Source organism: Rutilus rutilus (assembly GCF_951802725.1).
Source record: "Rutilus rutilus genome assembly, chromosome: 11".
NCBI lineage: Eukaryota > Metazoa > Chordata > Actinopteri > Cypriniformes > Leuciscidae > Rutilus > Rutilus rutilus.
Genome location: NC_140216.1, coordinates 32146269 through 32174203, shown reverse-complemented (window position 1 = coordinate 32174203; position 27935 = coordinate 32146269). Strand labels below are relative to the sequence as shown.

Sequence of the window (27935 nt, the reverse complement as noted above, 5' to 3'; positions counted from 1 at the left end):
CTGTTACCAGTCTGTGTCCCTGCCCAGCAGTCTGCAGTCAGCACAAGCCCGTTACCAGTCTGTGGACTAGCCTAGCATTCTGCAGTCAGCACAATCCCGTTACCAGCTTGTGTCCCGGCCCATCAGTCTGCAGTTAACATAAGCCTGTTATCATTCTGTGGACCAGTTCAGTGGCCTGTAGTCAGCATAAGCCCGTTACCAGTCTGTGGACCAGCCCAGCAGTCTGCAGTCAGCACAATCCAGTTACCAGTTTGTGTCCCAGCCCATCAGTCTGCAGTCAACACAAGCCCATTATCAGTCTGTGGACCAGTTCAGTGGCTTGCAGTCAGCACAAGCCCGTTACCAGTCTGTGGACCAGTCCGGCAGTCTGCAGTCAGCACAATCCAGTTACCAGTCTATGTTCCGGCCCAGCAGTCTGCAGGCAGCATAAGCCCGTTACCAGTCTGTGGACCAGCCCAGCAGTCTGCAGTCAGCACAATCCAGTTACCAGTCTGTGTTCCGGCCCGGCAGTCTGCAGGCAGCATAAGTCCGTTACCAGTCTGTGGACCAGATCAGTGGCCTGCAGTCAGCACAAGCCCGTTACCAGTCTGTGGACCAGCCCAGTGGCCTGCAGTCAGTATAAACCAGCTCTCAGTCTGTGTCCCAGCCCAGTAGTCTGCAGTCAGCACAATCCTGTTACCAGTCTGTGGACCAGCCCAGTGGCCTGCAGTCAGCACAAGCCCGTTACCAGTCTGTGTCCCGGTCCATCAGTCTGCAGTCAGCACAATCCAGTTACCAGTCTGTGTTCCGACCCAGCAGTCTGTAGTCAGTACAATCCTGTTACCAGTCTGTGGACCAGCCCAGTGGCCTGCAGTCAGCACAAGCCTGTTACCAGTCTGCGTCCCAGCAGTCTCGATTCCAGGTCTTTCCTAAGCCAGAGCAGTCAAGTTATAGGTCTCTCTCCAGTCTTGGTCCCGAATCTTTGGAGCAACCCACTAAAATACCACTTCAAGACTCAGAGTCATTCTGTCCGCTGGATTCACTCTGTATCAGGACCACTGAAGGACAATGTAAAAGAAGAAAAATGAGTTCAGCATCGAGGGAAAAGAAGAAAAAGAAGTGTTTTGTGTTTTACTCTGTATGTGGTGCTCTAATCCCCCATGCCTTTATAAGGATCCAGGATCTTACTAAAAAATATGGTGAAAGATTATGGTAGGACAACAGTTTAATGCACTGACTATAAATGTAATTCGAAGGTAATATATTGTGTATGTACTTAAAAAATATATTGCCAGTATAAAAAATAAATAAAAATAAAATAAAGTTGCCCTCCGAAGAGGGGGGGGGTGGAGGTGGGCAAAAAAAAAAAAAAAAAGAAATGTGTCCGAGTGCGGTCCGCCTTGCTCTGATGTCATGCTGACCTACGTCAAAAATCTCTCGCGAGCGCAAGGCGCACGTGTCGGATTCTGCAGTCGGGCGCAGTTGCTCACCACCGACTGCGCTGATCAAAAGCATGATGGGAAACGACTTACTGACGACACAGCTTAATGCTCATTGGTTTAAACAACTGTGATGTATTGTTGTCTTTTAAAATGTTTGGTTTTAAAGGGATAGTTCACTTTGAAATTAATTTTTGATATGTTTTAGCTTACCTCAAGGGCATCCAAGATGTAGGTTTCTTTGTTTCCGCAGTAGTTTCAATTTTGATATTTTTAGGTCAAACCGTTCTTGTCTGTCAGTCATATAATGCAGGTCTATGGTCACTGTCTCAAAACACAAGCACAGAGTCCAAATTAAAACAATTCCCCATCGTCCAAATGAAACAATTCCCCATCATAAGTACACATTGATGGCCTAAGACACGAAACGAGCGGTTTGTGTGAGAAAACGAACAGTATTTATAGCGTTTTTACCTCTTATACACAGCCACGTCCAAGTGATCTGATCTGACGTGTACGCAGACTGGTGCATAGATATATACACTAGATGTCGCCTTAAAGACATTCGTTCCAATGAACTGCTGTAGACAAGGCGACATCTAGTGTATATATCTATGCACCAGTCTGCGTACACGTCAGATCAGATCACTTGGACGTGGCTGTGTATAAGAGGTAAAAACGCTATAAATACTGTTCGTTTTCTCACACAAACTGCTCGTTTCGTGTCTTAGGCCATCAAGGCAAGGCAAGGCAAGTTTATTTATATAGCACATTTCATACACAATGGCAATTCAAAGTGCTTTACATAGAAGAAATTAAAATAATAAAAAGAAATAAGAATAATTAAAACAGTTTAGAAAAATAAAAAATAAAATACAGTACAAACAGTCGGACGAACATTGGCACAGTGCTCATTCAGTAAATGCATAGTTAAACAGATGTGTTTTGAGTCTGGATTTGAATGTGACTACAGTAGGAGCACATCTGATCTCCTCTGGAAGCTGGTTCCAGCTGCGGCTGGCATAATAGCTAAAAGCGGACTCGCCATGCTTAGAGTGAACCCTTGGTATTTCAAGCTGATATGATCCTAATGATCTGAGTGATCTGTTGGGTTTATATTCAGTGAGCATATCTGCAATGTATTGAGGTCCTAGGCCATTGAATGATTTATATACCAGTAATAATACTTTAAAATCAATCCTAAATTTAACTGGGAGCCAGTGTAAAGACCTGAGGACTGGTGTGATATGTTCATATTTTCTGGTTCTGCTCAGAATCCTGGCGGCAGCGTTCTGTATGAGCTGCAACTGTCTTATGGTCTTTTTGGGAAGGCCAGTGAGGAGTCCATTACAGTAATCCACCCTGCTGGTGATGAAAGCATGCACAAGTTTCTCTAAGTCTTGTCTGGAAACAAAGCATCTAATTCTTGCAATATTTTTCAGATGATAGTATGCTGATTTAGTTATTGCTTTGACATGACTACTGAAACTAAGGTCTGACTCTAGTGTCACACCAAGTTTCCTGACTTGATTTTTGGTTGTTTGACCCCTAGAGTGAAGGTATGCGTTCACCTTGAGAACTTCATCTTTGTATCCAAACGCAATGACTTCAGTTTTGTCTTTGTTTAACTGAAGAAAGTTTTGACACATCCAACTGTTGACTTCATCAATGCATTGGCACAGGGAGTCAATGGGGCTATAATCGTTGGGCGATAGGGCTAAGTAGAGCTGTGTGTCGTCTGCATAGCTGTGGTAAGCAATTTGGTTCTTTCTCATTATTTGGCTCATTGGGAGCATATACAGGTTGAACAGGAGTGGCGCAAGAATTGAGCCTTGAGGGACTCCGCATGTCATGGATGTCCACTCAGACTTATGGTCTCCTATACTCACATAATAACCTCTCCCATCTAAGTATGACCTGAACCATTTTAGGACTATCCCAGAAAGCCCCACCCAGTTTTCCAGCCTGTCCAGAAGTATGTTGTGATCGACAGTGTCAAATGCAGCACTGAGGTCGAGTAGTACCAGCACTGATAATTTGCCTGAGTCAGTATTTAAGCGAATATCGTTTATTATCTTTATGAGCGCTGTCTCTGTGCTGTGGTGCGGTCGGAAACCAGATTGAAAATTGTCAAAGTATCCATTCGAGCATAAGAATATGTTCAGCTGATTGAAGATAACTTTTTCAATGATCTTGCCTATGAAAGGAAGATTTGAGATCGGTCTATAGTTGCTTAATATGGTCTTATCCAGATTGCTCTTTTTCAGGAGGGGCTTGACAACTGCAGTTTTTAGGGAGTTTGGAAAACTCCCAGAGAGAAGTGAAGCATTTACCACTTCTAGAAGATCTGCTTCTAAACTGTTTAACACACTTTTGAAAAACGATGTGGGAAGTGTGTCAAGAGCGCAGGTTGATGTTTTAAGGTGCTGTACGGTTTCTTCCAAAATTTTGCCATCAATTTCTTTGAAATCAGACATAGTAACTACTTTCTCAGGTGGTTTGATCTGTCTGACCCCAGCGCAACTCAAGGATGTGCTGATCACCTTTCTGATATTATTGATTTTCTCAGAGAAGAAAGAAGCAAACTCACTGCACTTGTTGTCTGAGAGCATTTCACTGGGAATCTGGCTTGGGGGGTTTGTCAGTCTCTCTACAGTAGCAAAAAGAGTGCGTGTGTTGTTTAAATTGCTGTTTATAATATTTGAGAAGAAAGTCTGTCTAGCTTTGCCTAGTTCCATATTGAAAGCATGAAGGCTGTCTTTGTAGATGTTATAATGGACTACAAGTTTTGTCTTCCGCCACATGCGCTCTGCTTTTCTGCATTGTCTTTTCATATTTTGCACTGCTGTTGAGTTTCTCCAAGGTGCCTTTTGTCTGCCACTCTTCTCCCTGACTTTCACAGGAGCAATATCATCAATTACACCTTTAACTTTTGAGTTAAAAGAATCAAGGAGAAAATCAACAGAGTCTGCAGATATGCTTGGTGTTAAAGATATAGCCTTCATAAATAGGACACTAGTGTTCTCATTTAAGCATCTCTTCTTGACAGACACAGATCTAGCTTCAGTGGCAGGAGAGATCAATATATCAAAGAAAATACAGAAATGATCAGACAGTGCTACATCCTTAATAACAATCGATGAAATGTTTAGACCCTTACTGATAAGTAAATCTAAAGTGTGTCCACGATTGTGTGTGGGTCCATGTACATGCTGAGTCAGATCAAAAGTTTTTAAAACAGTTTTGATTTATTTTGCCATATTGTTTTCTGCATTATCTATATGGATGTTAAAATCTCCAGCAATGGCAAAACAGTCAAACTCTGAGGTAATTGTTGATAACAGTTCTGTAAAGTCCTCAGCAAAGGCTGGAGAGTATTTTGGAGGCCTGTAAATAATGAAAAGTAAAATGCGTGGAGCACCTTTTAACACAATACCCAGATATTCGAAAGACAAGTAATTCCCAAATGATATTTGCTTACATTGATAGATATCTTTAAAAAGAGCAGCTAGACCCCCACCTCTCTTAACTGCTCTGCAGACACTCATAAAAGTAAAGTTAGGAGGGGCTGCTTCATTGAGGATTGTTGCACTGCAGCTGTCTTCTAGCCAGGTTTCATTTAGAAGCATAAAATCCAGGTTGTTTGTGGTTATTAAGTCGTTGACTAGAAGTGATTTATTTTTAAGTGAGCGAATGTTTAAAAGAGCTAACTTAACAGACTTACTTTTCCCCACAGCAATATTAGTTTGACGTGTAATAGGCACCAGATTAGTTGGGTTTGCTGTACGGCTATTGAAGGCCTTAGACTTTCTATCATGTAATAGAACAGCAATAGAGAAAGATACAGGCACACTGGGTTCCCGCTTGTTTTGTAAACATTTGAGAAAGTTACTGTTATCAAAACGGGGACCCGACACATATCACTGAGAGCTGGTATCAGTTGTTTTTGGTTCACCTCGAGCAGATGGAGGAGGGTGTGGGCCCTGGCGTTGTGGCAGAGGCCGAAGAGCTCTCACAGGAGGAGGGGGAGGGCGAGCTGGGCCCGCAGGCTTTGGTGGTAGTGGTGCCTGTCTTTTTTTAGTTGGTATCTGGGGGCTTGCAGCAAAAGAGTGGGATAGTCTGGTTCCAGCATGCACCAGTTCTTCCATTTTCTGTGAGAAGCACAGTAGTGGCGTTGCAGGGGAGAGGGAGAAAGTGTCTGGTGAAAGGGGCTGTTGCTCTGGTCTTATAGGAGGCTGTAATATGCTGTCCTGGCTTCCCTGGCTGTTTTCCAGGAAGTCGTCCTTGGGTGCTGAATCTTCAAGCAGTTCTGATATGGCTGTCTGTGGTGAGCTCTGTGTGCAGGGCTCAGCTGAGATTGTGTCCGTGAGCAGAGGTTGTTGTGGCGGAGTGGTGTTATCATGTCCATTTTGCTGCTGAAGTGAAGTCCCGTGGTCATTCATACTGTGTCCAGGTGTGTGTGTGCCGTTCAGATTGAGTGGATTGGCACAAACCGCAGAAGGATGATTTAGGGAGAAGTAGATATTGTCCTTTAACACTCTTGAACCAAGTTTGTTTGGGTGATGGCCATCCCGATGAAACAGTTGTCGTTGACTCCAGAAAAGATTGAAATTGTCAATGAAGTTCACTGCTTTTATATTGCAGGTTTTTTGCAGCCATGTATTTAGCCCAAGCAACCGTGAAAACCTGTTTGTTCCTCTTGCTGGTAGTGGTCCACTGATGAATGTTTGAACTTTCAGACTTTTAAGTGTTTCAAAAAGTTCATAGAAATCCTTCTTAAGGAGTTCTGACTGCTCTTTATGAATATCATTCTTCCCCACATGTATGATGAGTCGATTAGCAGTCTTATGTTTCATCAGAATGTTCTGAAGTTCCCTGTTTATATCAGAAGTTGTTGCTTGTGGAAGGCAGCACGTAGTTGTATCCCTGTTGCTAATGTTTCTGATTATGGAGTCCCCCACTATCAGAGTCCTGGGCCCGGCTGCGCTCTGAGCTGAGTGCCGCTGTCTGCTCAATCAGTGCCATCAGTGTGTACTTATGATGGGGAATTGTTTCATTTGGACGATGGGGAATTGTTTTAATTTGGACTCTGTGCTTGTGTTTTGAGACAGTGACCATAGACCTGCATTATATGACTGACAGACAAGAACGTTTTGACCTAAAAATATCAAAATTGAAACTACTGCGGAAACAAAGACACCTACATCTTGGATGCCCTTGAGGTAAGCTAAAACATATCAAAAATTAATTTCAAAGTGAACTATCCCTTTAAAACTCTATTATCATGTTTTATGTGTATAGCCTATGTTATGTGTGAATATTCCCAAACTATCTGACTATACTAAAGATCTCTTTGGGTTATGCAATTTATTTTTTTATAAAAAATAAATAAAAACACATAGGCTATATGTCTGTATTAAAGAAAAAAATATTGATAAACATGTATTTGGAATGGAATTAAATAACAAGTACTTTGGGTGTCTTGTTCATTTTATTTATTTTCATATAGAAGCAACAGAACTTAAATTCCATCCAGTTTATTGGCAACACTGTGCACGAGCGTGAATCCCGTGAATCCCGCAATTTGCGTGTACACCACAACTATAAAAAAGCCAATATAAATGGAACGCAGATATTATGAGTCACCATGGCAACAGCACCAGACAAAAAGAGGTCTTCATATTTCTCACCAGCAGAACTGGATGTGTAATCTAAAATTAATCTAATACTGTAATTTAATTAAAGGGATTACTCTTAATTCTTCTGTAATTTAAAGTAAAATCTGATGTAATTGCATTAGATAGAACAATTCTTTATATTTAACATACATTTTTAAAAGGTATATTTTTAATGTAACCTTCTCCCTCTACACACTTTGGTCAATTCAAGATTTATTCATGCAATTGTATATCGTTTATTTGAAAGCATTAAAAGTGCAGTTTCTTGTCTCTCCTTGTATTGTTCAAGTGGTTGAGGTTGATATGGGATTTAGTCATTAATAAGTAGACCAATGCTTTCTAAAGATAGTCATTACATTAATCTAATACACTGTTGAGTTGAAGATGTTATTTGTAGTTAGTAATACAAGTAACTTACCAAACTGTTATAATATCAGAGGTGAAACTGGAAGAACAGTATGTTATTAAACCTAATTTTAATTTTCATGTATACAGGTGCAATCCTGCAGGTATTAAAAGAACATGGCAGCAGCTGAAAATTAAATATAAAAACATAATTCAATCAAGTAAGGCTTGAGCATATCATGGGTGTAGGCTACCAGACTTTACAAACATTTGACATATTAAATAACTAAATAGCATCCAGTGTCTAGAAGTGCAGCAGCATTTTTGGCTGAGGGAATTCCTGGAGGGACTTCAGAGCCAGTCACTCCCGAAGATCCAAGGGGCTTCATAAAATGTAAGAGGTTTACATATGTTATTTTTTAATATCAGCTATTTTTTATTTTTCCATTTATTTTACTTTGGGTTGGGTTTTTTGTTGGTCCCAACAGATTCTGATGGTAATATCTGTCTTTTGGAGCCTCCTGTCCCAACAGAACCCCAGGCAGCTGTAAGTAGCCTGCTCAATACACCAGAAATTATGACAAATAGTGTTATAAAATGTACTCAACCAAATGCTCATCTTCACAGGATGATGGGGATAAAGAGTTTCTGCTGCCACAGAGAGGCCTCCCAGCAAACATTTGGACGTTTAATGACCGTTGAAAAGACGTCCGACAGAGATGTCCCGTCATGGTTGAAAAATAGTTCCAAAATGGAAGTTGAATCGACGTCTTTGACGTCGTCTGGCCGTGAATTCCACGTCTTTTCTGGCCGTGAATTCCACGTCTCTTCTGCGTGTCCCAAGACTACTACAAGAATAATCCTTGTCTGATATATATATATATACTCTTGTTACATTTATATATATATATATATATATATTGTCTTGTTATATATATATATATAAATATAGCTGCGAGCAGTGATGGAGGGCCTGCTCGCAGCTATATTTATTATTCTTCTTCTCCAAAGTGAATCGCTTTTTAGAGGGCCTAAACATGCTCGAAAACTCATGAAACTTTGCACACGCTTCAGAAGTGGTGACAATTTACGTGTGATATGGTTTTCAAAATTGGGGGGGGCAAATTCGGTAAATTATTGCCCCACATTTTGCCCTGGCTCTACGTTTCACGTACAGGTATGAAATTTGGTACATACATGTAATGACCCAATACCTACAAAAAAGTCTCTTGGAGCATAGCCCTAAACACATTTTTTGCAATTTCCTGATGTTGTACTTTAACGAACTCCTCCTACAGTTTTGATCTGATCCTCTTTAAATTTGGTGAGTGTAATCTTAAGGCCTTTGCGACGTTAAATTGCGAAGATCTTGAGTTTTCGTCGAAGGGTGTGCCCTCGGCGGCCTGACAAACATACACCTATTTTCGGCCTTTTGGTGATATATGCATGATCAGATAAGTTCAATATTAATGTTGCTTGCAGTTCCGATGTTGCTAGGCAACCACAGATAGCCTGCACTTAGGCATACAATTTCCAATCTGCCCCAAACTTCACATGTTTGATAAGAGTCCTGTCCTGAACACATGACCATGCTCATATTTGGTTATAGCAATAGCGCCACCTGCTGGTTGCAGGAAGTGTGGCAAATACAAAATGTGCTCGAAAACTCATGAAACTTTGCACACGCTTCAGAAGTGGTGAAAATTTACGTGTGATATGGTTTTCAAAATTGGGTGGGGCAAAATGGCTTAATTATTGCCCCTACATTTTGCCCCGGCTCTACGTTTCACGTACAGGTATGAAATTTGGTACATACATGTAATGACCCAATACCTACAAAAAAGTCTCTAAGAGCGCAGCCCTAAACACAACAGGAAGTCAGCTATTTTGAACTTCCTCCCAGATTTTGTGCAGTTTTTGCCATTTCCTGATGTTGTACTTTACTGAACTCCTCCTACAGTTTTGATCTGATCCTCTTCAAATTTCGTGAGTGTAATCTTAAGGTCTTTACTAAAGGCGCCGGGTGGCGGTGGCAGGGGTGCGAGTGCCCTTTTCATCGCTGCTTGCAGCTTTAATTATTATTATTGCTGATATTTTATATTTTTCTTAAAAAAGAGACATTTAGATACAATTCTTCCATAAGCACCTGATTCATTCTAATTAACTTACATACTTCTGACAAAATTCTTACTCTGCTGTTTTACTAATTGCTCTTCCACACCTACCTCTGTTCTTTCTTCTTCTTTTCTTGTTTGTTGAAACTTTTATTAAATTAATTGCTTATGCTGTCCCTCTATTGTCACTTTAAAACTCTTTTGTCCAAACTCATAAGCCTGGTGCAGCACTGACATAATCTGGAAAAGGAAGGGATACATGAAAAGTCAGTTCTGAGCACCACAAATCTAGATACAGAATTGTATTTCTTTTTTCTTTGTTTTATACTTTATTTTAATATGGATCACAATGTTATTATATTGTATGTGATTGAGATTACCCAGAGCTAATAACTATTCTAAAAACGCTGTGAACAAGTAAACCTAAACTTTAAATAAAGATATTGAAATGATTGACATTCATGATTGAAATCTTGTTTAAAATTCAATGAGATGTGTGGTATTTTGAAATGTCTGTTATTTTCATGCACCTGCAGCTGATACTCGATACTACATTAGACACAAACAGTCCAAGCATGAGTTGAGCCATATCATGGCTTCTTGGGATATTATGTGTCTTAATCATGACAGAAGAGATCTGTGCCTCATCTTAACTAACTAGTCTTAATCACCAGGCCATTACTGCACTCCTCAACTACCATAACTTTTATATCTTTATTTATGTGTTTGTGGGTAGCTATTGTGTATTGCCCTTGTCTCTCGCTCTCCCTCTCTCATTACTTTAAAAAAAATAACAGCCTTCCTGATTATTGATTCTGGCCTTAACTCTTGATATCTGTTTGGCTGATTGATCCAACACCTCAACCAAACAAACCAGAATGCATGTAAAACGTGATAATTAAGCTTTGTTTATTAAATGACCTTCACTGATGAGACCGTTGCTTTTTGTGTATGACTATGGTCTTATAGCACTGCCCTGTGAGTTGTTTTAGTTTACCTTGACAAAACATATGAACCAGGATAAGGGTAGCCTATACCTTGTACAAGGATATTTAGTGGTGGCCATAACCATTAATTTTTGCTGGCATCTCAGCTCGGATAGTTGAATTTTAAAATAGGGGTTTTAATGTTAGCCTATAGTCGTATGATATGTCCGTTGTCTATAGGCTAATAATGACTTCATTTTGGGTTTACTTTCAGAATGCAACCTAAGAAATACAACACAGTGACTGATGACGTTACTATTGTTCTGAAAATCTATTGGCTGGAATTCGCTGTCGTTTTACCAGATCGCAGACTGGTACTGCGACACATTTTCAGGCAAAGTTGTGATTTTTTTTATAGCCAAAATCAAACATGCGGACCGTGGTTCTCTTGCTCCTCGGAGTTCATCTAGCCTATGCTGGTGAGTTGATGGTTTAAAGGTGACTATTTAAATTTTCATTATGGCTCTACTGTGTAGCACAAATATTTTGAAGGGTTTTTTTTCTGCATCACTTGGGTCACATTCTGCATTTTACAAATTAGGCCTACTAAAAATTATTTTAAAACAACTTTACTCACATTTGGAGTCTGAGCAATTAAAATAGGCTATGTGATGCTCTGGAATGCAGAACATGTTTGAGAATATTCCATTAGAGAACTAGAACGCGAACTCCATGAAGGAATCTGAATAATTTATAAATAGTTTAATTTCGTTTGTTGTTTTACATATTATTTTAATAATATTTAGAATGTGAATTGTTTTATTTAGATACCTTTTTGAACTTCTTGAGTAGCCTGTGGCATGTGGTAACATAGCGGGTCAGTTTCATTTGTGACCTGAAAGAGATTTTTCTGCCCGGAGAGTAACGACGCAAATGCTTACTTAGTTCTTTTCTCTTAACTTAAATATTAATTGTTGGCTATAATGGTTGATTTTTCCATTTCATGACAAATGTATAATCAATGCATAGCCTACAAATAATTGATGTATAGAAACTCAAAAGAACAAACTTGTGGTGAAAGATCAAAAGCTTATTAAAGGATTTGCAAATGAAGAAATCGATTGTTGAATAATTGAATATACAAAATTTACTAATCGAATAACATTTAAAACGCTTACGGTTATCACATTACATATAAATATGCCTGGAATAACTATATTATTTCTACCTTTATTGACCACTAGATGACAGTAAAAGGTTACCCTTATCTAATGCCACAAATGGGTTTTGAGTTAGGCTACATCTCATACCAAAAGAAATATGTGACTCCTTTCACAATTACAAAACCAGCTATTTTAATCAACATCCATATGAAAATGCTCTAATGTGTCTTTCACAGGATATATAGCAATGTTTATGACACTTCTTGGGTTTTATGTTCAAAAAATGTCCCCAAAAATGTTCCTACTCAAATGAGGGAAACATATTAAGTTAACCCAAACAAATTTAGATAGAGAAAGAGATATTAACAAAAAGAGATCTAATCGATTGGTTGCTGCATTTATCAAACCCAATTTTGCTCATTTTCAAAAAGCCTTTAAAATGTTTTTATAATCTGTAAAGGTTAATTTTAAGTAAAAATTTTTCTTTCTATTTAAATTATTGTACCGTTTCAATTTATACTTACAAAATGTGAAAATGTGTGAAAGAAATGTGTCAAGAACTTGCTGTTGAATTCTGTAATTTTGAAAGTTAAAAAATGCCATCAATAGGCTCTAAATACAACTTTTACATTGCCATATTTTATATTAATGTCGGAATAATAATAATAATAATAGCCTAATAATAATAATAATATTACAAACATTTTGTTTTAAATGTTTTAAATCATTTAAAATTTTAAATCGTCTAATCTTGTTCATAACCAAAGGACCATCAATCATCATGCTTTGCTTGATTGTTGAAGGTTATCTTATAGCACATGCTCTTGTTGTCTTTATGACATTTGATCAATTTTATTTGTTATATCTGAAGGATTTGTTTTTGTTTCTCTGCAGTTAAATGATAATGTGCAGTTAATTCGTGCAAATGCTTGTTTCATCTGAACGCTACAGATTTCTTTCTTTATTGTTTTTGTTTTCTTGATAACCGTGTGAACACTGTAAATCTCAGAAAAGATAAACACAAGGATCTCTTATTTCAGGTAGTAAATACATTTTATTTATTTATTTATTTGTGTTTGTTTGGTTGTCCACAGGAACACACTCTCTGAAATACTTCTTCACTGGTGTGTCTGGAGACATCGACTTCCCAGAGTTCACTATTGTTGGTCTGGTGGATGAAGGGCAGTTTATTTATTTTGACAGCAACATGAAGAAAGTTGTGCCAAAAACAGAGTGGATGAGAGAGAAAGAAGGAGCAGATTACTGGGACAGTCAGACTCAGATTGCAACTGGAGAACACCAGAACTTCAGAAACAACGTCCAAATCGCAAAAGAGCGGTTCAACCAATCAACAGGTATCTTCATCATGAACACACAAAAACTGAATACAGTATTGGAATACTGCATTATACAGCCCAAACAAATGCCCTAAAAAGTATTTGGGCACAACACAAAATTATATTAAAGTATGCTTTGGGCTTTAATGTGAAGCAATTTTATTTATTTAAAACAAAGGAAGTCAAATTTTTCTTTGAAATTAGAAAAGTGTTTGAAAACTTTTAAGTAGAAACATTGATCCATTCATAGTCACAAATGTCAATAAGTCATAAACAAGCTCAATAAATTAAGAACATTTTTTATGTAAGAAACAGATCCTCTACTACATTATCATCAGTCCAGTAGATCCCTTTTATCTTCCTTTCATCTTCTATATACACATATCCTCTTTACAGAAACCACAGGTTCTTCCACAGTTAACTCAATGCAGATGGACTCTAGATTAAATGCTGCTCTTTCATTTTTCTATGATTCAAGAAATATCTCACTTTTCCCCACATATGTTTTAGTCTGTCTTCTGCACATGGGGGTATTGCAGAAACTTTTTATATTAAGTCTTGAGTTCAGATCTGACAAGTTAATTTAGGATTTTTCACAAATTCGTATTACAGATGCAAATCTTAACTTTATTTGGGATTCTTATCCTATCTTACAAAATCTCATTTTATTAGAAAATCTGAAACCCCTCCATCGAGTTCAGTAATCAACTCTCAGGCCTGTTACCAAGCAACCAATGCACAAGCAGCTGCTAGACATTAAAATGGAGAAACAAAATAAGTGTGCTTTTAATTAAGTGTTGCAGAAAGAAAAGTTTTGATAAGCTTGGTAGAAAAGGAAGTCCGATATTATTTATGTTTGGTTGTCAAAGTGCAGCACATCATTTGGGTGTTCAAAAGGTCTTTTCACCATCAAACATCGCTGTTCTTCATCTTGTATCTTTAATAAATGTGACGTCAAAATTATTTAAAAGCCAACTGTAAAAATCACATAATAATAGCCCTGTCTGAGAATGACGTCACATTTATTAATGATACAATATGAAGAACAGTGATGTTTGATGGTGGAAAGACTTCGTGAACACCCAAATGATGTGCAGTGACAAAACTCTGACAAACAATGACAGACTCCTATGAAATAAAAGGAGTAGGCTTTGCCTTTTCTACCAAGCTTATCAAAACTTCACTTAATGAAAAGATCCACTTATTTTGTTTCTCCATTTTAAAGCAACAACATGGAACTTTTCAACCTTCATAATATATTTCCAAGACCCTTGTGATGGTACATCGACTTACAATAGGTTGAATGACACGTCTGCCATAGCCTGACAGGGTCTGTATCGTTTTTACTGGCACTATGTAACTTCAGGGTTCGGGTAGTAACCAGAGCACAAAAAGAACTACACAATTTGACTGCTTTACGGCATACGTCACTTCCCCCACCATTTCGTCAAATTTGGACGTGAGCGGTCAACCAGTGTTTAGGCTTGTTCGACTTCATGCAGCTCTGCGCAGACCGATCGGCGGCTGACTTAAAGCAGTGCATGCCGGTTAGAAATTTTGTCCGACTTGATACAGCGCCGACACCACGTGACTGTGACGTATGCCATCAAAGTACCGCGAGAGCGATTCGAGAGTAGCCGGAGAACTCAGCCAGCGCAGCTTCTCAAGAGCGGCTGCACGAGGGCTGATGACGACACAGCTGTTCCACGATTGGCCGGATTCACTGCATGACAACGATCACGTGTGTTTCGTGTTTATCCGAACACCTTTAGTTCCTCTAACGCTCACAAATCATTTTTTTTATAACAGTAAACACTCTTTTCATGTAGTTGCGATGTTATATTGTGTCATGTTTATTAAATTAAAACTGATTAAAAAACGTAGACTCCACTTCATTGATATAACTTATGTTGAACTTTATTCTTGTTCAAACAGACGTTGCATGAAGCTGTAGGCCTACATAAAGTATTGAATGAAAATGTCTCTGAAACATTATTTGGCAAAAATTGCATTTATTTCACTTCAGCTGTGGTATGCAAACACCACGTGAGCGGTCACTACGGGAACCAGAAAGTGTCCGACTTCACGTCTCCGTTTGCAGCTCCTCCCCGCCTGCACACGCGGCTACTCTCGCCGATCGGTTACATCCAGCCGCAGCCGATGTCGAACACACCTTTTGTTTTCGGCTTTCGTGCGTATGTTTTTGTCATGGGGGCTGTTTACACCTGGCCACTTTATGCGTTTTCTCAGATCTGATAGCTATCCGATCGTGAAAAGTCCAGGTGTAGTAAATGCCCTCCGAAATGCATTCGAGACGGATTTGAATCCGATCCCTCAAACCACTTCAGGAGGAGATCTGAGACGCATTCCAGACGAAACTGGACAAGTGTAAATGCATGTGGTTGTTGAAAGAAACCAAATTGTACTCCTCCCAAAAATAAAAAAATAAAAAATAAAAAAAAACGTGTGAGAGCGTGTTATAGGCTATATGTTATATCCAGATATGACGACGCTACTGGAACACGCATCACCGCAGATGAGCAACTGCATCAAGCCAACGTGCAAACTATCGCAAATCAAAGTGAAAGTGAGTCGCAGACGCTTAACACACAATCTTCATCATTAAAAGTAAAGAAACAAAATGAACTTACCAGGCTTACTGCTTTCTCTTAGGCTATTGCGGTCTTTGATTTTGAAATTTTAGCTGATGATCTGTGAAATGCAGCTCATATCTGTTGCTTTCGGTGACGTGCACTCCATTCAATCTGCATATAGCGCGAGAATTGAAGATCGGATTTAAATCCGTTTCGCAAAAATACATTTATGTGACCAGGTGTAAATGGAATCGTTTTGATAAATCAGATAGCTATGCCTCACAAATAAGTTTGCCAGCTGAACTCAGGTGTTGTGAGGTGTATTTATCACGTAGTCCTGAGGGATATCAGACTACGCTGTTGACATAATTTCTGCGATTATCATGAGAACAGTTTTCAATATCTCACATAATTATCAGGACATAAATAAGCCTAAAGTAGAGGTTGCAAATAGTATGAACGAGCACAATTTGCAAACTATTATGATAAATTGCAATAATCATGTCTAATGTCTAAACATCATAACGGCCAATGTTATGAAATAATGCGACGTACATTTAACTTAATTGATGTTATCTGGCATTTTGTAATGTTTACATTCCAGTAAAAACAACAGAAATTAAATTGTACAGTAGGCCTAGACTATAGCCTATTTACTTGTGATTTAGCTGCAATCATGTAAAAACGTAATAATATAGACCCCTTCAATGTTTGTAAACATCGAACGCCTAGGTTGGGTGCGCGCGCAGCATGGGGTCAGAAAAATGGTGCGGCTAATAGACCGGCATATATATGCACTGTCTTTGCCATCACAGGAACGGGAACAGAACCATAATAAACTTGTTTTAGTTAATGGCGATTGTCTGCCTGATTAGAGTCCTGCACGGGTTCGGACGAGTGACCCGCAAATTTTGCTCAAACGGGTGAAAAATATCCAAAGTGTGTCGGGTCGGACACGGGGGAAACACGGGTCTAAACACGGGTTTAAAACAATCACATGCAAACGTAAAAATATATTCAGATTTTTAGGAACACGTCTACAAAAATATGCCTGATTGCCTGTATTTCAAGTTGATAAAATAATTTAAAATCCACATCAGTTTATTTGTCCACGCGCCACGCCCTCCCAGGATCTTTCACTTTTAAAAATGCATCATAACCGCGCGCGCGCGCGCGATCTGCTTGCAGTCGTCGAGATGGATGCTGAGGTGAGGAGTTGAAGAAAGAATAGCTAGTGGAGATTGTAAAGTTGTCGACAGTCATCAAAAATCAAGTCCAGTGTGTGGGAGAAATTTGGAGTTATCTGAAGAAAATATTGTGAACGGCTTATTTGCTGCATGCATTTTCGTGTTGGATAGCCGCACATGTGGAACTTCATCGCCGAGGAACCACGCAGATAACTGTGGTAACAAAACCAAGCAGTTCTGTCGAACAGTTTTTTTTTTTTTATTTAACACTGTTAAGTATGTGTATTTTTTATATAATAAACGGGCAGACTGGGACATAATGCTACGATCAAAGATGCTCGTGTTTAGTGTTGTTATTGACAGTTATTGTGACAACAACGGTATAGTTAAGCCCTGGTAAGTAAACAAACGTTTTCTGTAAACTGTAGACTGGTTTAATAGTTAGGTGAAGTTCGATATCTGGCATTAATTGTGACCTGTGTCATGCTACTTAGCAGATAGCAGCAGTATCTGAACCATGACTGTAAAAAAATAGATCTGAACAGATGTCGTCTATTTTTTTTTTTTAAACGGATGAAATCCTGCAGGAATCCGGAAAAACTTGACTCCACAATTGGTGTGATTTTCACAGTCCACGACGCAACAATAAGGCATTTTTTGACTAGAAATTCTCTGGTTAACACACAATTCAATGGGATGGAATGAACTTTCTGACCCCGACATGCGCACTGCGAACTTAGAATTTTCCTGTGACGTCGACCGTGAAGGGGTCTATAGGCAGGGGTGCACATAACTTTTTTAGTGAGTTACTCAGGTGAGTACCAATAGATGGTGTTTGGTACTCACCCCATATGTAGCGTGGTCTTAATAAGTGCAGTCTTCCTCACTGTCCTCCTCAGTGTCGCCACCACTGTCCTCTGCTTCAGATTCCTGCATGGTAGATGATGAAGATGCTGCAGATGCACCTCCCTGTCCTTGGTTGAGCCTCCGATTAGCTGTCTCCATCCAGAGGTCAACAGCTTGCTTTGGGTCAAATGTCTCTGTGGTCTGCTTTGACAGGTGTATCTGCATCAGGGCTGAGAGACGAGCATGTGACAGACGAGATCTGTACTTGGTTTTTATTATGTTGAGATGTGAGAATCCCCTCTCACAAGCTGCACTGCTTAAAGGCAGTGTAAGAGACAGCTTAACCACCTTGTTGATGTTGGAGTAAGCATCTGGGTTACTTGTATTTACTATGTGGACCAAGTCATACACAGAAGAGGCTCCCAGGCGTTTTCCTGCCTGCTTTAAGTGCATCCATTCTGTCACAGTGCTGTCTTTGTCAAGTTGCAATGTGGCCTCATATTTCTTGAGAATGCTGCAAACTGTTGCATTTCCAAAACTGTGGAGGTCTTGCATTTCCTGAGGCCATGTTGAAGGATCAAATACTAAGAAGTGATCACATGATTTGAGGGAGTCATATCTGATTTCAAACTCTTCAATTAACCCCCTGAGTAAGTTTGTCTTGTCTTTGTCAGCATCAGCATTAGAAACAGTGTGTGCCCTGTAACCTTCACTATCAAGCAGAAGTGTGAATTGCCCAATGGCCACCATGAGTTCATCCTTACATTCTCCAATGGTCAGCTTTTCCTTCTGAAACCTAATGGATGTGGTCTTCAAAATGTTGCCAATGTCAAGCATGTGTGACAGAAAGCACTGAAAACGTTCTGTGCAGATATGCTGCAAGTCACTGTTATCCCTCGTAGCCAGTTGCATTTTAATGGCTGGCAATAGTCTTGATATTTTTAACAGTGTTTCATGCCTCCATGCAGACCATCTGATATTATGAAACTTACCCAGTTTCACAAAGGAGATCCCATTTTCGTCACAAAGCTTCTTCAGTTCAGCAGTTTTTTTTGCTCCCCCTTTTTGTAAATAAAACTGCAGCAGCTTGACCACAGAGCGATTAAATGTCTCACAGTAAGTAACGTTGCGATCAGCTGATTTTGCGCAATTCTCCAGTGTGTGTGCGGTACACAGAATGTGCACAAGGGAGTCTCCAACCACAGCAAGTCGCCGGAGTTTTGGCACAACGCCGTTGTACATACCGACGTTTACAGCAGCCCCGTCTGTGCACACAGCAACCAACTTTGTTGTCCAGTCATCCAAGCCTGTGTCCTGGAAAAGTCTAACAAGTCCGTCTGTTATGGCTTGCGCAGTTCGGTCAGCACCCAATTCAATCAGTCCAATAAAGTCTGAGGTAAACTCCCCGTTGCTGGACACAGAAACAATGTAAACGATTTCCTGCTCAGTTTTTGTGACGTCCTCAGATCCATCAAAAAGCAACCCCCAAAATTCAGCAGACTGCAACTTGGCTCGTAACTCCCCGCTGATGGCGCGGGCGATGCTTTGCATGATCCGTGTGCCCCCTTCACGTGAATGATATGCACCTCCGACATTTACTCCTAGCCGCTTCAGTAAAGGAATATACTCAGAATAGGAAGACATGGGACGTGCGTGTTTAGCTTTATGGAAGGCGAGGAGAAAAATATTAAACAGAGCTTGCCGCTGTTCTTCATTCAGCTTGTCTCGCCATCGGGCAAGTGGGCGACTGGACATTTCTTCTCGGCTAGCTTGTTTATTAGCAATAGCTTGTGCCACATTCATGTGCTCCTTGCTCTTTTCATGTTTGTCAAATAAAGGATGGTTGAAATTCTTTGAGCCTTTATAAAACGCACCTGTTTTGTCTGCTAGTTGTGGATTTGAGCGGCAAATCTTGCACCACATTTCAGTTCGCTCATCGTTAGCTTCAAGCCACTGCACATCTTTGAGCCACTTTTCCGAAAAAAGTCTTTTTTTCGGCTCTGACTCCAGTTGACGTTTCTTTGTAGGTGGCGAAACGCCAAAGAAGCTGCTTAATGTTTGTTGCTTTTTGGACATCTCTGACAGTATAACTTAGTTGAGAAATAGTCATGTCATGTGCAAGGTTAGATGAAAAGATCGGGTAAGAACGCAAAGGCGCGGAGTAATACAAGTCGCATTACGCATTCCTGATTTTTGTCGCGCATGCGTACCTGCGTACCAGTTATGTGCACCCGTGTCTATAGGCTAATATATTTACGACAGTGCAAGTACTCAACAGCGACTCTAGGGGTCGCTGTTTGACAAAAACACAAATTCTACTTAGTGTGGCTTTAATCTCTAGAGTTTCCCTTTTACTTCACAGCAGCTGTTTGCACTCATTGGTTGCTTGGTAACAGACCTAAAAGTTGATTACTGATAGAGGGGTTTAAGATTATCTAACTACAGATACAAGTTTGTAAGATGGGATAAGAAATCCTAAATCAACTTAAGATTTGCTTCTCTAATGAATTTGTGAAAAAATCATAATATTGTTCTGAAAGTGATTCCAAAAATATCATTTCTCTGTGCCATTATCGTTAATTCTTAATTCTTAATTAATTAATTATTTAATATGGAGAACGATTTTTTTCGCTATCTTTAGTTATCGTCCTTGGTATAAACAAGCCTTAATTGCTTTCACACAACAGTGGGACTGTCTGTCTAACTGTCTCTCTTATCCACAAAAAGGGCTCCACAACTATCATCTATTAAAAGTATGTTAAACTTCCAGACGAGGATTTGTCAAGGCAGAATTAAAATTGAACTTGAAGAACTTTACAAACTTTAGAGTTTGAATCTGAGAAGGAAAGAAAAAGAAAAAAAGAAGACAAAGTAGCCGATATAGACATCAAAGTAAAATATGCTAAAATAGTAAATATTTTGACAGACAGAAACAAAGAGTTTCAGACTTTCTATTCTGTTTTTTGAAACATTTAAAACTCTGAAACATTTGAACAAACTCACATAGAAATATATTAAAGGAGGACTTACATTTTTTACATTTACAAGTATGGATATGATATTTATCCATAAATAAAACAAAATGTACAACATCACAGAAGGGTGAATTTAAATCACACTTAAAAAATAACACATCTTGGGTTATAGGAGGAATTTAAAATTCTTTGACTGACAACCAGCTATGTATATCAAACAAAAATTTAGAAGTAACCTCACAATAAAATAATAAATGATCAAGTGTTTCAGGAAAAGAAGAAAATAAGGATATAAGCCATAAGGATCCACCTCAAAATGAAATCGTTGTATAAAATCATTGGCTGGGAAAATCTTAAACATAATTTTGTAGTGAGTCTCCTTGACCTTTGAGCAACTGGGTATGCCATATAACAGGTAAAAGACATGACGGGGAGTAATTGTTGGGTTTCCATGTTTTCTGGGTACTTTCCATAGACTGTTAAAAAATACCACTTTAAATTTACGGTAAAAAACTGGCAGCTGTCGTCAGAAATTCCATAAAAAAATACTGTCAATGTTTCCAGTTTTACAGGATGCCTATACATTTTACAATTATAACCGTATATTTAATTTAGTGATATAATGTTAACATCCTTACTTTAACTACCAAAATGTGCCTTTTCACCTTAAAATGCTCTAATAACATCACAATAAAGGAGGCACATATAGGTCTATTAATAGATCTATTGATATTGATATTGATCTATCTTTCTATCTATCACTATAAACAACTACCCTAAATACCCTAGCAACCACATAACATCACACTAGCAACCACCCCAAGTACTTAAGTAGCCACATACCAACATCCTAGCAACCACCCATAATACTCTAGCAACTACATAGCAACACCCTAATAACCACCTAGCAAACATTCAGAACATCCTAGCAACCAACAAGAATGCCTAAGCTACTTCATAACAACACCCAGGCAAACGTCTAGAAACCAACCAGAACACCCTAGCAACTGCTTAGCAACCATGCAGAACACCTTAGCAACTGCCTATAAACCACAAAACAACACAATAGTTACCACCTTGCAACCATCCGGAACATCCTAGCAATGGCTAGCAATGCCCTTGAAACCAAACTGAACACCATTGCAAATACATAGCAATCTGTTTTATTTGTCTGTCTGAGAGCACAAATGTCAGGACATGTCAAAACACCTCCAGAGCCCAGAGGGTTAAAACCTTTAAACTTCAAGCTTTTTAAAATACTGTAATTCACAATTCAAACTGCTTCAAAGTTAAAGCTTTAGGAACAAAAAATTGCTCATCTAGTTTATAATCCTTTTTTCTTTAACGGGACCTAAAAATGTCCCCACAATATATATATATATATATATATATATATATATATATATATATATATATATATATATATATATATATATATATATATATATAAACAGGTTTTGCTATCGTTGTGGGACATTTTGTCCCCCTCTATGTTGAGATGTCTCACCAATCAACAGTGTGAAGAATCTTGATCATTTTGCTACGAGATCAACCAAAGGGAGTTTTGTAACCAGAGTTGGTTACTTCAGAGACATCTGCTCTGAAAAACTACTCTTTCTAATGTTTCTATGAGATTATTCATAATAAAACAGAGAAAAAGAAGGGAAAAAGATGAGTAGGGGTGGGAATTGTATAAGGTTTAACAGTTCTGGTTCTGAGACACAGATCTGGTGCAGTGAATAATTCAACAACCACTTTAAGTCAGTGAGAGATTCAAATTGATCATTTAAAACAAAGACCAACTGATTAAAAAGAGACAGTTCATAAGAAGCATTTATTCCCATTATTATTGAATACACTTCTGCACATTATGATTTGTGAATGCGGAATGGAGGCTAAAATACAAAAATAATATGTTCAGTCAGATTTATTTGATTCTGAGTCAGACATGTTGGGACTTTCTGATTGACTGATGATTTTAATCTGATTGTATGAATTGATTAATTATTCAGATTCATTCAAACGGTCTCTTTTCCTCAGGTGTGCACACAGTCCAGGAAATGTACGGCTGTGAGTGGGATGATCAGACTGGAGCAACAGATGGGTTCCTGCAGTTTGGATATGATGGAGAGGACTTTCTGTCTCTGGATTTGAAGGAGCTGAGATGGATTTCCCCAGTGCAGCAAGGATTCTCCACAGCACATAAGTGGAACATGAACAGAGGCCTTATTGAGAGTGACAAACATTACTTTAACACTATGTGCATTGAGTGGTTGAAGAAGTATGTGAACTATGGAAAGAGCAGCCTGCAAAGAAAAGGTACATCAGTTCTTATCCAGCATTGATTATAAAGCCCTACATGTTCTGTTAAAAAAAATGTATGTACACTAGAATTGTCATTGTAAAAAATTGTTTTGTAACTTGAGATATCTCACAATGCTGTAGTGTTCTTTCCTTCAGAGTATTGTTTTGATTATTTTAAGCAATACAGATCATGTGATCATGTAGATATGAATTAAAATGTATTCTTTAAATGACTTACAACAAAAGATCCAGGAAAAGCATGTTAATCGAATCCTGTCAATTATGAACCGCCTAGAAAAGCATAAGCTAAGTTGCCATTATGTGTTGTAGTGGCTAAAACTCAGTGTTCAGTTACAGGTTACTGTACAGACTCCTAAAGTTAAGAAAACCCTTAGATTACTTGTGTGTTTATTTACTCGGTGTGACAAAGTTTCATTGAAGGCCAGGCACTGCAGGAAGACTGATAGTAGCCGAATTTTTAGATAATTAGAATCTGGATAAGCAGGTGCTTTAAAATTGTCTTGTTTGGGAAGACGTCAAAATTGTGTGTTGTCTCTCTCTCTCTCTCTCTCTCTCCAGTCTCTCCTCAGGTGTCTCTGTTGCAGAAGTCTTCCTCTTCTCCAGTGACGTGTCATGCTACAGGTTTTTACCCCAGTGGAGTTACAATCACCTGGATGAAGAATGGACAAGAGCATCATGAGGATGTGGATCTTGGTGAACTTCTTCCCAATGAGGACGGAACCTTCCAGAAGACGAGCACCCTCAGAGTCACACCTGATGAGTGGAAGAACAACAAGTTCAGCTGTGTGGTGGAACATCAGGGTGAAACCATCAGCAACATTCTGACAGAGGACAAGATCAGATCTAACAATGGTGAGAGTGATTATCTGGGGTGCATTTCCCATACAACAACAGAACTCGCTGCTTATCTACTATAGTGCGATGCATCGTTGAAGGAATCAACTAGCTAATCACGACTATTTCCTGAAACCACATTGTAGCAAATTGGTTGTTCAATCACGTTGGTTAAGGATGTCACACACGTGGTGGAGTAACAATTTTAATGAATCTATTTAAGATCAAATTAATGCTAGATGTTTCGCTATAAATTACGGGCATGGCATCTGAGGACTATTTATAATTTTTCTGTTATTTTTCTTTATTTCTAGATTCATTCATTGGCTCGTTTTGCGTACCAGAGCGTATTCGCACATGCGCACTCTTTAAAAACGACGCTTTAAATCTCTTGACAAACTAAAAAGACACAAATGACAAAGTCATGAGTTGAATCCATTTCAAATCTTCATTTTTTGGATGTTAGTAAGTGTGGTGTGCTGCTTTATGATAAAGGTATGCTGCCCAAATTGTAAATGTGCAATAAAAATATTAAAAAGACAGGAAAGATGTTTATCATTTTAATTAACATCTCTTTTTCAAAATAATTTCAAATTACTCACATTTCTATTTCCCATTTATATTTAATGTTCAAACAAATACAAATGCATTCACAACCTTGCAACCATGTTATTGAAATTTTAATAGGCTACATAAAGTAATACATCCTTTTCATTCAACTTTTGGTCTGCAACAAGAGAATAATAACAAACAATTAAAAAAAATTGTTTAGCTTTTAATGCCTTTTACGTGACACTGTTTCTTTTCATGGCCATTGATTAAAATATAACATAAAATCAGTTGCCATAAAAAATCAAATAATCAATCCTCCTGATGTTCTCTTGTATACTTTCCTTATGTGGGCTTCTAGGTCGCTAGCGCCTTTATTTGACACTATAGGCGCGTTTCCATTACAGATTTGCGCAAAACTTTTGCGTTCTTTTTCTTCTTCTAAATGTCGACAAAAAACTATTGTGAAATGATGGCGTTTCCATTAACTGATGTTATGCGACTAAAGCCTATTTTTTTCCTCTCGCAATGAGTCATTCCAAAAATCATGGCGATGGATGTTGGTAGGTTTACGTATATCCCAGCCACTGCGCTGGCCATTATTTTTAATCGAAGGAGACGTATGTGTGTTATCCAAGCATTACTGGTAAGGAAAGCCCCTTATACTTGGAGCGGCTGGTGTTTCTGGGTGTTTCTCCCTCATATCTGCTTCGAGGTCTTGATTGTGGCATTTCTTTGAGGTTTAGAATCCAGTATTCCTGTAATTCTTTTGTCTCGTATTCTGTCCAAACATACCGCGTCATCGACGTCAGGTGACTGTAAATGAGCAAAAACCGTTTCCATTGCAGTTTTGCGAAATATTTCTTTTTCGAATCGCCTGAAAAACCACCTCATGCGAGCATAAACTTTTTTGCGATAAATGGGAGTTTTTGCAACATTGACGTGTTTCCATTGGGTGTATTTTCAATTCTAAATTTCAATTTGCGCAATTTGAAGGGTAATGGAAACGCGGCTAATGACACGTTCTCTCTCTCTCTCTCTTTAGTCTCTCCTCAGGTGTCTCTGTTGCAGAAGTCTTCCTCTTCTTCAGTGACGTGTCATGCTACAGGTTTTTACCCCAGTGGAGTGAAAATCTCCTGGATGAAAAATGGACGAGAGCATCATGAGGATGTGGATCTTGGAGAACTTCTTCCCAATGAGGACGGAACCTTCCAGAAGACGAGCACCCTCAGAGTTTCACCTGATGAGTGGAAGAACAACAAGTTCAGTTGTGTGGTGGAACATCAGGGTGCATAGCCGCGGGAACATATTTTATCAGGGGGGTGCTGGGCAGCGGGGCTTAATGGGTGGGGCTTGATATTGCAGGGCGGTGCTATGTTAGAATTTTATTTAAAACAAAATCCTAATATTAAACAGCCCAAACAAAAAGATGAACATACAAATGAATGAGTACAGAGTTGTGAGAACGCTCAGAACTCATGATACATTTTAAAAAGCACGTAGCACACAAATCTGCATATTATCTTATGATAGCTCACTCAGGAGTGCTGGTTCACACAGAAAACAATCTTTCACTCCATGCGAGATCGGCTTATTGCCTTATGATCTATTAATTCCATAAAAATGTAATATTACAGTTTTATAGTCATAAAACCCTATTCGACAACATATAAAAATGAAATAATCTTTAGAGTAATTTTATAAAGGTTGAAGGTGTTCTTAAAAAACAGGTTGAAAAACAAAAAGTTATTTAAAAGTCATGTCATCTTAAATTCCAATGTAGTGAAACAGCTGTCGTCAGGGGGTGCTGCAGCACCCTCAGCACCCCTAGTTCCCGCGGCCATGTAAGGCCAATATTATCCGTCTGCAGTCCCAGGAACGCATTTCTAGGACCCTAGTTTTTGTGACAGCGCCACCTACCAAGTCGGAGAGCCGCAGTCCCAGGAACGCATTTCCAGGACCCTAGTTTTGGAGGACCGAAAAAAGTGCCATCAAGGCAGTATTTCCACCTAGTTTTAACTACATTAGAGTTTTAGAGGTTTTTAAAAGTTTTATTACACCCAAATACTATTTTCTTTATTGAAATAAACCTGGTTCCTAGGAATGTTGAGAAATTATTGGGTCTAAGTAGCATAATATAATAACTCAAGTAAAATAAACAAGGAATCATGTTTCAGTCACTAGATCGACCACATTTTCAAGTACAGAGGGAAGACTCTGGGGGTAGATTTAAGATTTTGCAATTATACTGCCTTGATTAATGCTTGATTTGCTTTAAACTGATGTAACCTATGTAGTAATAATGCTTTTGCTTAAGTGAATATATGTAACCCAATTACTAATGCTGCACAGAAAATGTGTGATTTCACTATTATTAAGAAAACTACTTACTTGCATGAAATGTATGTATTGACTGATTTAGAGTAGAAAGCATTTATGTATTAGAAATTGTTTTTATAATAAACAGAAAATGTAGTAGATAAGATATATTTTACAGACTATTAAGAGGAGAAAAAAGAGAAAGAGAGCTCGAAGACGACGCCGTGAACAACTAAAGGCTCTGGTGAAGGACCTGGCAGCACTCCATGTGATGATGTCAGAAGAGAGTTTGGCACCAGCGATAGACCGTTGTTGGAAACTTTTTATTTCTTCATCGAAGCAAAACCAGGAGAAGTTGGGATATCGTTCAAGTAGAAGTTATTCTTTATTGAGCGTGCTGCAGCTCTTCCGAACAGTCTAACTAAGGGAACTTTATATGGTATTTTATAGGCATTCAGTGGGCAGTTCCTTAAATGTTGACCTTAGACACAGTCTTAGAGATGACCACTAAATCTAATCATCTAAAGACAATAGAGATAATTACCCCCGACTGTGATTGAGTCAAAAACAAATGGTCCTCCAGACTTGTATCCACATCACATGGTCACAAGAACTAAAGTTATGTAAACCATCACACCTGGTTTGACTCTTAGTAGGAAGGTCAAAGACCAACTGCTGACTTGCAGCTGACTTCTAATCGGTGAATTTATGCCATCATGTTCACCTTGAATGCCCAATACAGTGTAGTTCACCTTAATTTTTCATGTGATATTATAAAGCATGTAGGATCAGCAGATCTTAAACATATTCTTAAATTTGTAATCCCACATTTCCCCCTTTGGGAGTTCTTAAAAACTCTCACAAAATACAAATTTAGACACTTAAAAGTTCATTCTTGTAACTTGTGTAAGTTACAGGCACATAGCAAGTTCAATCTTGTATCGTGTGTGATAGTTACAGGCACATAGCATGATCTTTGTTGTTCATCTGTAATTGCATGTTGACACAGAAACAAACATGCAATTAGGGTCCGTGAAGTCTCTGCATTGTGTATTTTTTTTCGAACCATGAAGAATTATCTTCAGTCATCTGGTGTAATGCTGTTGAAAGATCAAGATTGCTTGTTGGTTAACCCGACATTAACCCGGTGTAGCACTCATGTAATGGTGCAGGCTTGTAGTCTTGATCATGTATTGCCGTAATCTTTGCGAGGTCTCACTCACAACGCACAACTTTGTGTTGGGTGATCCAGGCATACCTTTACTAAAATATTATGGAAGTCGTTGTACCGTAATTGTAATTAAACCATTTTTTATTTATTAATA

General features: G+C 38.7%; 1 protein-coding gene across 1 annotated transcript; it reads left to right on the top strand.

Moving 5' to 3' along the window:
- The first annotated feature begins 10824 nt into the window (after nt 1-10824).
- LOC311299700 (major histocompatibility complex class I-related gene protein-like) lies at nt 10825-27935 on the top strand. Its single transcript, XM_084423484.1, has 5 exons — nt 10825-10960; nt 12739-12999; nt 22624-22902; nt 23467-23760; nt 25337-27935. Exons 1-5 carry the CDS (start codon nt 10912-10914, stop codon nt 25585-25587), a joined length of 1134 nt encoding a protein of 377 aa, XP_084279610.1. The 5' UTR covers nt 10825-10911; the 3' UTR covers nt 25588-27935.

Bases quoted from the DNA above. Each gene is read 5' to 3' on its own strand.
- LOC311299700 (XM_084423484.1), top strand. From the start codon at position 10,912: ATGCGGACCGTGGTTCTCTTGCTCCTCGGAGTTCATCTAGCCTATGCT. The intron at 10,961-12,738 runs GTGAGTTGATGG...GGTTGTCCACAG, and splicing joins AGTTCATCTAGCCTATGCTG to GAACACACTCTCTGAAATAC. The intron at 13,000-22,623 runs GTATCTTCATCA...TCTTTTCCTCAG, and splicing joins GCGGTTCAACCAATCAACAG to GTGTGCACACAGTCCAGGAA.